At 40.3% G+C, this 12,146-nt stretch overlaps 1 protein-coding gene across 1 annotated transcript in view; it reads left to right on the plus strand.

Moving 5' to 3' along the window:
* Positions 1–12,146, plus strand: part of ME1 (malic enzyme 1) — a 150,908-nt gene that overhangs the window by 123,733 nt on the left and 15,029 nt on the right. Inside the window, exon 10 of the mRNA XM_059701080.1 lies at positions 10,848–10,953. Coding sequence (XP_059557063.1) covers positions 10,848–10,953 — 106 coding nt within the window. The remainder of the gene's footprint in view (positions 1–10,847; positions 10,954–12,146) is intronic.

Raw genomic sequence — 12,146 nt, forward strand, 5'->3', positions numbered from 1 at the left:
ACTTTCAAAAGGAATTCACAGCTATCCATAATACATTTGTTGTAATTGGAGACTTAAAAAAAAAAAAAAAGAAACTCTAGAATTTTGGATTTCTGAGATAAGTGCCCACAAGCACTTTACCAGAAGAGAGCAAAATGCTGAGCTGAAAAGGAAGAATGAAGGGAAAATAAATCTTCTGTATCTTATATCCAACTTAAGTGATTGGCATAAAGAATATGGATTCCAAATTAGATTTTGAAAACAGGAGAAAAATGAGCCATTGGTCCATAAAATAGAAATCCAAAGGTAAAGGCAATTGCCTTAAGCTTACTAGATTCAGAGAAGGTCACATTCCAAATGTTTTTAAATCTAAACCAGATAATCACATCAAGTTTGGAAATGGTATAGAAAATACTTAGGAGACCTTTATTTTGTCTTTTGATTTTTCTTTTTGGCATGCAAAGCCCATCAGTTATGCAAGTATCACTATTTCATGATTCCTGGCCTTCTTTCAGAATTCTCTCAGGGTTTCTAAGTCACCACCAAGAATCAAAACTTTTGGGGTGAGGCTGTGAGTAATTTATGTTTCTCACTAGATGCATCTTCTGTCCAAGTGCTGGCTTCAGTGGGTAGGAACTGTCAGTGCTATTACTGTTATTGATACAGTAAGACGCTCATGATAACAGCATACATCTTTTATTTTCAGACACTGTTTATCTTCTTTATGATTTGCTTCTCATTCCAGGGAAACTTAGGGGTTTGACCCACGTTAAACATTTTTCATTATATTTCAGAGTGTGGGGAATGGAATGGGGGACTGTGCCTCCTTCCTTTTTAAAGATACATCATCACAGAAGTTGCTCACATAACTTACACTCTGTCCTTTTGGCAATGAGGTAGTCTCAGCCTCATCCCACTCCAGGCTGAAAGGAGCTAAGAAATATAGTTTCCACCTGAGTAGCCATATGGTTGGCTAAAACTGGGAAATCTTATTAAAAAGGAGAGAATAAAAACCAAATACAAAGAGAGGTTGTACATTTAAACATTTATTAAGAGAGTAAATTTCATATTAAGTGTTTTTATCACAATAAAATAAACATTTCATTTTCAAAAAGTAGAGAGTGAATTGATGGACAATTAGAATTCTCTGCCACAGCATGAAAAAAGGTTTCACTGTTTGGCCATAAAAGTAATATGACATATCTATACTAATAATACCCTAGGTGGTCATCACGCCCTCATGCATCATGCCCTAACATCGTCACAAGATGGCCACGCACACAGCAGAGGTGGGACCCAGCAGAGGAGGCAGGTTGTGGCAGGGGAAGGCAGTTGGGGGCGATCAGGCCAGCAGGGGAAGGCAGTTGTGAGCGATCAGGATGGCAGGGGAGCAGTGAGGCGTCAATCAGGCTGGCAGGGAAGGGGTTAGGGGGCAATCAGACTGGCAGGCAAAAGCAGTTAGGGGCAATAAGGCAGGCAGGCAGGTGAGCAGTTGGGAGCCAGCAGTCCCAATTGTGAGAGGGATGTCTGATTGCCTGTTTAGGCCCAATCCCTGCAGGCAGGAAAGTGTACTCTGCCTTTCGTCAAAGGAACTATGAAGTACATTACAAAGATCATTGACACAGAAAAGGGATGAAGAGGAATTGGGGCCTAAATCAGAGTCTGAATTATCAAAATATCTGGGGGGCCGAAACCGGTTTGGCTCAGTGGATAGAGCGTCAGCCTGCGGACTGAGAGGTCCCGGGTTCGATTCCGGTCAAGGGCATGTACCTGGGTTGCGGGCACATTCCCGGTGGGGGATGTGCAAGAGGCAGCTGATTGATGTTTCTCTCTCATCGATGTTTCTAACTCTCTCTATCTCTTTCCCTTCCTCTCTGTGAAAAATCAATAAAATATATTTTAAAAAAATATCTGGGGGGAATTCTGTAGCAAACCTGAGGGTTCCCAGATTGGAGAGGGTGCAGGCTGGGCTGAGGGACACTCCCCACACCCCCATGCACGAATTTCAGGCACCAGGCCTCTAGTTCAGACTATAATCCAAAAAGACCAATAGGCAAAGCCTGCGATTCATCCAGTCTTCTCTGAGAGATATGACTTTTCTTGGCAGCCCTCAAGATTGTATAACATTGCATTGGATGACTAAAGCTAGTTTGGAGTAGGTGAATAATTATCTCTGTTAGAGAACCTAGCACACATTACACAAGTTCTCTTGTCCTTAAAAACTTCTCTAAACCTTTGAAGAAGTAAGAACCAGGCTTAACTTTGAGTAGTTCTTCTCATACAAATCTGCACATTAGCAAGGGAGCTACTCTTGCTTCTCACTCAAGATTCAATGTCTCTACCATAAACAGGAAGGTATCCAGTATAGTAGCTGCTTACAACCATTACTTAGCACCCTGTTTGTGATGGACTAGACACTAAAGACTGCCACACCTGCCTGAAAACAAATAAACAAACAAACAAACAAACAATCAAACAAACAAATATCACCACCACAAGCTTCCAGAAGAGCCATGTGGCCACCACTTCATGATGCTCATTTCCTGTGAAGGTACATCAGCTTGGTGACCACTATGTTTAAAACAGAAACCATAGCTGCAAGAGAGTCTGGGGACTATAGTTTTGCTCTTTAGCCTCAAGTGCACAGGAAGTCATGCTAGAAGCAATTTGCAATCCTGTAGCATTTGCCATCTAGAGCCTCAGATAGATGTTAGTCTAGTTTCCTGCCTTTACACATGCAATTGACTATATGCATTTTTTGGGGAAAAACATGTCATGTTTAGTTTAGAATGCTGGAAGTTGAAAGTTATTATTCCCGGGAAATATGTCTTCCCCAGCCACAACTTTATTTAGTACCTGTCTTAGAAATTTCATTGTTATGAGAATGAAAATAGTCATGAATTTTAGCATATAATACTTCCAGAAATAGTTCAGAAATAATTTAAATACTGTCCTTTTCAAGTGGCTCCAAATTGATATTCCTAATCATGACCAGACTTTCTCTTTTCTTTCTAATATTGCAGGACTATTTTTTTTTTTTTGCCAAGTATCTAAGCAGTAATAAGGGCATTGAGGTAGCACATAGATTGCAAAAGCATCCTTTTTATCAAATTATTTCAGAGAAAGGGACCTCTTCTTCCCAAAGCAACAGATAGGAACAACACTGAATAAAACAATTGGTGGAATATATAACCAAAATAAAAGTCTCCCCCTGTATCTGTTAGATATTGTGTTATCAAAAGTCACAGCATCTCAGTGACATACAGTGATAATTACTTATTTCTCACACACCTGTCAGTCAGATAGGGTAGCTCTGAGGATGTTGGCTGGGTGACTCTAAGCTGCAAGTTGGGTCCAGGTCTGCTTCACAAAGCTGTCATCCTCCTTGGACCAGCAAGCAAGCAGGTTATGCACTTTTTAAAAGGATGGCAAAGGCACAAGAGAGCAAGTAGTACCAACAGTTCCTCCTAAGGCCTAAGCTTGGAACTGGCTCTCTTTCATTTCAGCTCATATTTTATTGATCAAAGCAAGCCACATGTTTACATCCAAAGACAAAGGGGCAGGAAAGCGTACTCTGCGTTGGGTGAAAGGAACTATGAAGTATATTACAAAGAGCATTGGCTCAGAAAAGGGATGAAGAGGAATTGGGGCCTAAATCAGAGTCTGAATTATCAAAATATCGGGGGGGAATTTTATAGCAACCCAAATACTTCTGTTTTCTTATTTGTGACTAATAGATTATCGTTAAGTCTAGCCATATCTTAGGATGATACTTAATTAATTTGTGATTGAGATATGTAAGTGAAATAGATTTCCCAGTAGTGAAGCTAAGAAAGGTGAGGGATGGGGACACCAGGCGAGTATGGGGGTACCTCCAATACTGCAATTTAGTGATAATTGTAAGATTTCATTATTGTAAAATTTCCTTGTAATAATTCAGAAGAACTGTTTGAGAATATATAGTGTTTACTCACAAAATCAGATCATCTTTCCATAACTCTTTGTTGTTAGACTTATGACTAATTCTAAAAAGGCTGTGATAATAGATGGGTTAAGGTGATGCTTCCGGATGAAAGTGGGAACTGAATTTGTATGATTCTTTTGAATATATATATATATATATATATATATATATATATATATATATATACACACTAGAGGCCCGGTGCACAAAAATTTGTGCACTCGGGGTGGAGGAGGGGTCCCTCAGCCCGGCCTGTGCCCTCTCACAGTCTGGGACCCCTCGGGAGAAAACGAACTGCTGGCTTAGGCCTGCTCCCGGGTGGCAGAGGGCAGGCCTAATCCCTAGGTGCAGCCCCTGGTCGGGCTCAGAGCAGGGCCGATTGGGGAGTTGGGGCACCACCCCCTGTCATGCACAGAGCAGGGTGGATTGGGAGGTTGCGATGCCACTCTCAGTCATGCTCAGGGTAGGGCCGATTGGGGGGTTGGGGCACCGTCCCCTGTCATACTCAAGGCAGGGTCGATGGGGAGGTTGCGGTGCCACCCCCTGTCATGCACAGAGCAGGGCCAATCAGGGGGTTGGGGCGCTGCCCCTGTCACGCACAGAGCAGGGTCAATCAGGGGGTTGGGGAGCTCCCCCCTGTCACGCACAGAGCAGGGTCGATCAGGGGGTTGGAGAGCTCCCCCCTGTCACGCACAGAGCAGGGCCCATCAGGGGGTTGGGGAGCTCCCCCCTGTCATGCACAGAGCAGAGCCCATCACAAGGTTGGGGAGCTCCCCCCTGTCACTCACAGAGTAGGGCCGATAGGGGGGTTGGGGCACCGCACCCTGTCACACACAGAGCAGGGCTGATCAGGGGGTTGGGGCGTCGCCACTCTCACACTCAGGGCAGGGCCGATGGGGAAGTTATGGCTCTACCCTGTCACACACAGAGCAGGGCCGATCAGGAGGTTGGGGCGCTGCACCCTGTCACACACAGAGCCACAGGGTGATCAGGGGGATGGGGCGCCTTCCCCTGTCAGGAACAGAGCAGGGCTGTTAGGGAGGTTATGGCCCCGACCTGTCACACACAGAGCCGCAGGGCGATCAGGGGGTTTGGGCGCTGCCCCCTGTCACGCTGATCCCGGTGCCGGGAGGCATATTACCCTTTTACTATATAGGATAGAGGCCTGGTGCATGGGTGGGGGCTGGCTGGTTTGCCCTGAAGGGTGTCCTAGATCAGGGTGGGGTTCCCCACTGGGGTGCCTGGCCAGCCTGGATGAGGGGATGATGGCTGTTTGCAGCTGGTCACACACCCTTCAGGATGGGGGTCCCCACTGGGGTGCCTGGCCAGCCTGGGTGAGGGGCTGAGGGCTGTTTTCAGGCAGGCGGGTGACTGAAGCTCCCAACCGCTCCTTTTTTTTCTTTTTTTTCTTTTTTATTCTGGGCCAGCTTTAGCTCTGGCTCCAGCTCTGAGGCCTCCGCTGCTGAAAGCAGGTATCTGGTTTGTTTAGGTTCTATAATCGAAACTCTGTATCAACTCCAGCTCTGTGATCCCGGCTGGCTGAAAGCTGGTTTCTGGGGTTTTGTTTAGCTTCTATATTTGTTACAATGTTTCAAACTGCAGGCTCAGAGGCCGGCAAGGCAGGCGGGGAGCGTTGGTTTCCTCCATCACTGAAGCTAGCAAGCCTCATGTTCAGTTTAAGCTGCCTGGCTGCCAGCCGCCATCTTGGCTGGCAGTTAATTTGCATATCGCCCTGATTAGCCAATGGGAAGGGTAGTGGTCGTACGCTAATTACCATGTTTCTCTTTTATTAGATAGTATATTTTAATTGTTTTATTGCTTACAGTATTAGAAAGGGCATTACATATATCTCCTTTTTTTCCCGCCCTTGACAATCCCCTGGCCTCCCCTACCCCCCAGTGTCTTATGTCAATTGGTTATGCTTATGCATGCATGCAAGTCCTTTGGTTGATCTCTTACCCCCCCCCTCCACTCCCCAACCCTCCCCGACCTTCCCGCTGTAGTTTGACAGTCTGTTCGAGGCTGCTCTGCCTCTGTATCTATTTTTGTTCATAAGTTTATAATGGTCTTTATTATCCATAAATGAGTGACATCATGTGGTATTTTTCCTTCATTGACTGGCTTATTTCACTTAGCATAATGCTCTCCAGTTCCATCCATGCTGTTGCAAATGGTAAGAATTCCTTCTTTTTCACAGCAGCATAGTATTCCATCGTGTAGATGTACCACTGTTTTCTAATCGATTCATCTACTGATGGGCACTTAGGCTGTTTCCAGATCTTAGCTATGGTGAATTGTGCTGCTATGAACATAGGGGTGCATATATCCTTTCTGATTGGTGTTTCAGTTTTCTTGGGATATATTCCTAGAAGTGGGATCACTGGGTCAAATGGGAGTTCCATTTTCAGTTTTTTGAGGAAACTCCATACTGTCTTCCATAGTGGTTGCACCAGTCTGCATTCCCACCAGCAGTGCACAAGTGTTCCTTTTTCTCTGCATCCTCACCAGCACTTGTCGTTTGTCGATTTGTTGATGATAGCCATTCTGACAGGTGTGAGATGGTACCTCATTGCTGTTTTGATTTGTATTTCTCAGATGATTAGTGACTTTGAGCATGTTTCATATGTCTCTGGGCTTTCTGAATGTCCTCTTTTGAAAAGTGTCTATAGGTCCTTTGCCCATTTTTTGATTGGATTGTTTATCTTCCTTTTGGCAAGTTGTATGAGTTCCCTATAAATGTTGGAGATTAGACCCTTATCGGTGATAACATTGGCAAATATGTTCTCCCATGCAGTGGGCTTTCTTGTTGTTTTGTTGATGGTTTCTTTTGCTGTGCAGAAGCTTTTTATTTTGATGTAGTCCCATTTGTTTATTTTCTCTTTAGTTTCCAATGCCCTAGGAGCTATATCGGTGAAGAAATTGCTTTGGCATATGTCTGAGATTTTGTTGCCTTTGGATTCTTCTAGTATTTTTATGGTTTTCGGTCGTACATTTAAGTCCTTTATCCATTTCGAGTTTATTTTTGTGTATGGGTGTAAGTTGGTGGTCTAGTTTCATTTTCTTGCATGTATCTGTCCAATTTTCCCAACACCATTTATTGAAGAGACTATCTTGACTCCATTGTATGTTCTTGCCTCCTTTGTCAAATATTAATTGAGCATATTGGTTCAGGCCGATTTCTGGGCTCTCTATTCTATTCCGTTGATCTATATGTCCGTTCTTGTGCCAGTACCAGGCAGTTTTGAGAACAGTGGCTTTGTAATACAGCTTGATATCTGGTATTGAGATCCCACCTACTTTATTCTTCTTTCTCAGGATCACTGCAGCTATTCGGGGTCTTTTTTTATTCCAGATGAATTTTTGAAGAGTTCGTTTAAGTTCTGTGAAATATGCCGTTGGTATTTTAATGGGAAGTGCGTTGAATTTATAGATTGCTTTGAGTAGTATGGACATTTTAATGATGTTGATTCTACCAATCCATGAACACGGTATGTTCTTCCATCTGTTTATGTCTTCCTCTATCTCTTTTTTCAACGTCCTGTAGTTTTCTGAGTAGAAGTCTTTTACCTCTTTAGTTAAGTTTATTCCTAGGTATCTTAATTTTTTTGGTGTGATGGTAAATGGGATTGTTTTTTTAGTCTCTCTTTCTGTAAGTTCACTATTGGTGTATAGAAATGCCATGGATTTCTTGGCGTTAATTTTGTATCCTGCTACATTGCCAAATTCATGTATTAAGTCTAGTAGTTTTTTGATGGAGTCTTTAGGGTTTTGTACATATAATATCATGTCGTCTGCAAATAAGGACAGTTTTACTTCCTGTTTTCCAATTTGGATGCCTTTTATTTCTTCTTCTTGTCTAATTGCAATGGCTAATACTTCCAGTACTATGTTGAACAGGAGTGGTGAGAGTGGGCATCCCTGTCTTGTTCCTGTGCCTAGGAGAAATGGTATTAGTTTTTGTCCATTGAGTATGATGTTGGCTGTGGGTTTGTCATATATGGCTTTTATTATGTTGAGGTATGATCCTTCTATTCCCACCTTGCTGAGAGTTTTTATCAAAAATGGGTGTTGGATTTTGTCAAATGCTTTTTCTGCATCAATTGATATGACTATGTGGTTTTTTTCTTTCAATTTATTTCTGTGATGTATCACTTTTATTGATTTGCAGATATTGTACATCCTTACATCCCTGGGATAAATCCTACTTGACTATATTTTTTGTAATAAGTATGATGAACAGAATATGGACTAATGAAATTCAACTTAGTATTACTAGAAACTAGAATATTCTCTCCTGGAATAAATATGAAACAAGAAGCTTCAAATTTTACTCTGAATGAATTAAAAAATATTTTTAAAAACTGAGATATAATTGACATATGTCATTATATTAGTTTCAGCTGTACAACATAATGCTTCAGTATTTGTTTATATTGTGAAAAGATCATCACAGTAATGTGGCTAACATCCATCACCACACAGTTAATAATTTTTTCTTATGGTGAGAACTTTTGTTAATATCTATTCTTTTAGCAACTTTCAAGTGTACAGTATGGTATTATTAACTATAGTGATGATGCTATTTATACATTGTATTCCCAGGACTTAATTATTTCATAATTGAAAGTTTGTAATTTTTTACACCCTTTACCCATTTTGCCCATTCCCTACCCCCCACCTTTGGCAACCACCAATCTGTTCTCTGTATCTATGAATTAGAGGGTTTTATTTTTTTTATTTGTAAAATACATTTTTTTTTTTATTTCAGAGAGGAAGGGAGAGGGGGAAAGAGAGAGAGAAACATCAATGATGAAAGAGAATCACCCATCAGCTGCCCCCTGCATGCCCCTTACTGGAGATGTGCCCTTGACTGAAATCGAACTTGGGACCCTTCTGTCTGCAAACTGACACTCTATCCACTGAGCCAAACCAGCTAGGGCAGTGGGGTTTTTTTGTTTGTTTGTTTGTTTGTCTTTTTAGTTTAGTTCTGTGTTTTTTTTTAGATTCCACTTATATGTGAGATCATACAGTATTTGTATTTTTCTGTCTGACTTGTTTCAGTTAGCATAATACCCTCACGGTCCATACATGTTGTCACAAATGGCAAATTTTCCTTTTTTCATGACTGAGTAATATTCCATAGTAGATACCATATTTCCCTTGTCCATTAGTCCATCAGTGGACTCTTAGGTTGCTTCCGTGTCTTATATATCTTTTTGAGTTAGTGTTAAATGAGATTATTTTTCACAATGTCTCAGATGTAGTATATTTTGTTGTGTAAGAAAGAAAAGCTGAGATAAAATCTTTTAGAACCCAGAAATGACTAATGGTGAATTCTGTTCTTAGGAAGCTGTTTGCTTTAATGTCATGCTCATAATAGAAAATGGTGCTAGAGAAATAGAACTTTACAGTAGACTACAAGAAAATGTACCAAAATTATAAACACTAGAATTATTTCCTATTCACAATAATTTTAATTATAACTAACATTCAACTCCTGGTAAAAATCAGGTACAGCCCTAACTGGTTTGGCTCAGTGGATAGAGCATTGGCCTGCGGACTGAAGGGTCCCAGGTTCGATTCCGGTCAAGAGCATGTACCTTGGTTGTGGGCATATCCCCAGTGATGGGTGTGAAGGAGGCAGCTGATTGATGTTTCTCTCTCATTGATGTTTCTAACTCTCTATCCCTCTCCCTTCCTCTCTGTGAAAAATTAATAAAACATATTTTTAAAAAATCAGGCACAGTCCCAAATGCTCTAGATATATCATTTAATGTAATCCACAAGCAATCTGATGAGGGTTCTTACTGTCCTTATTTTATAGATGAAACAAGTTTCAAGCTATCTATAATTCACATATATTATTTAAAAAAAAACACACAAATAAAATGATAACCTTTTTAAGCAAGAAAAGTGTACTATCTTTAGGATTAACAATTTGCAAATGATCTGTTATATACTGCTTGTAAACCTTTTTCTCCAAACTATACTTGTGTGTATTATTAGAAAGGCTGAATTCCATTACCTGCCTTAGGCAAGTTGTTTAACATTTAAAGCCTCTATTTTCTTTGCAAAATAACTCTAATTATACTTGTTCTACTTTTTAAAATTGTTGAGGGGATCAAATGAGATATGTGAAAACAACTTATTAAGTCATAAAGTACCATAAAAAGTTAGGCAGGGGTTGGCACCAGGGGGGTGAGGGCATGAGTAGGGGGATAGGGGGCAATGGGGGGATAAGGACACATGTGTAATACCTTAATAAAGAAAAATAAATGAATAAAGTTAGGCAGGGGTTTATTATATAATCAACATCTTACATATTTGCAACTGGAATATTATAATTAGATGTTTTTCTAGACAAGACATGGCACATTCATAATCAAAACATTGCAAATAAACACATATAAAGCTAAGACTTATTCAGAAAATGAAACTATGGTATAAATATGGCATCAGTTCCATTCTTAATCAATGGTATATAAATTGGTAGTGCTACAGATAAAGCGAGATCTACATTCTGAGACACTGCTGTATTAAAACAAATAATGTTTAGTAACAGTATCTTTATTTAAATGACATTTTGCATTACCATTTGTTATTGTCAGTTTCTCACAGATGTCTGTAGGATTAGGAATTTTAATATTAAATACTAGATAAATTAGGGAAAGACTTTATTTAGTTCACTGTTATATCCCCATTGCCAGAATATTGTCTGAGACATTAATATTTCTTAAAAGAATGAGTGAAATGATACTCTGATCACTGGAGAAGAGAGTTTAAGAATAGCTGTAACATAAAAATGTTAAGCATAAATACTGGCAATATGGGTAATATTCTGAAATTTCTTTTGATTCCCATATGTTTGGCAGATTTATCATTTCTTTCTCTTTGCTTTATTTAGGGGCGTGCTGCCTTAACAAAAGAAAAAGAGGAATTTGCTCATGAACATGAAGAAATGAAAAACCTAGCAGACATTGTTCAAGAAATAAAACCAACTGCTCTCATAGGTAAACTTTTCCCTCCCTCACATAAACCTCAACTGACCCCATTTTCACCTGATTCCTTTTCTTAACTACTGATTTATGAGGCATAGTTTAGCTTTTTGAAATTCTAACCTGTGGAATTGACAAACAAAATTATACATTCACCGAAGCAACGGCACCCCGTGGACACCTAGATTTGTAAATTCATGCTGTCTTCTTAACCTTACTGATCCGGGTTGAAGTGTGCAGCCCCCTCTGCCAACTCTGTCAGCCTGTTAATACCTGGCACATTCAGCACTTTTCCACGCGTAATTGCTCCCATAGACAGTGGCTCTCAATGGGATGGAGCTGGCCCCCATGGAAACATTTGACGATGCCTGGAGATACTTTTGGTTGTATCAACTGGGAGGAGATGGGGGTGGGATCAGGGCTACTGACATCTAGTTAGTAAAGACTAGGAATGCACAGGAAAGCCTCCCACAACAAGGAATTATCCAACCCAAGCTGTTAATATTGCCAGAGTTGAGAAACACTGAACTGGACCCTCCTTGAAGACAGGGACCATATTTCACATATCTTTGTATTGCTCATAGCACTTAGCACAGTAGTTTAACATGGCATGTGCACTGTGAAATGTTTATTATGGCCAAGGTTAATGTGGTTGAAAAAAACGCAAAGAAGGCCATGAAACTTAATCTCTTATTTTGTGTGTATATGATGTCAGCCCTTACTTTGTATCATACTCCATTCCTAGAAGCTCTTATGAAGCAGATGACAGTATTGAGAATAATGTTGATAACCATAATAAAAACAAATACTCCATGCCTGCAACTGTAGGAAGCCTTTACTGTTGTTTTTTATAAAATATCGTCTATCAGGAATTGCCTTTTTTCATTTCCATTATGCAAATTGCTTCATTCTCTGTTAAACTTGAAACACATCATACCTCAGTTTTTAATTAAATTGGATGATTGTCTTAAATGTTAGTGTTGGTTTATAAAACACAATTACTTGATAGCCCTAGAGACTGAAATATACTCATGTATTTCTTATAGAGAGATAATACATATTGTACAAATTTTTTAAATTTTTTACTTATTGATTTGAGAGAGAGAGAAAGAGAGATGTCTTGTTCCACTTATTTATGTGTTAATTGTTTGATTCTTGTATGTGCCCTGACTGGGGATCAAACCTGCAACCTTGGCATATTGGGACGA

Source organism: Myotis daubentonii, chromosome 6, assembly GCF_963259705.1.
Source record: "Myotis daubentonii chromosome 6, mMyoDau2.1, whole genome shotgun sequence".
In the NCBI taxonomy this organism is placed as follows: Eukaryota; Metazoa; Chordata; class Mammalia; order Chiroptera; family Vespertilionidae; genus Myotis; species Myotis daubentonii.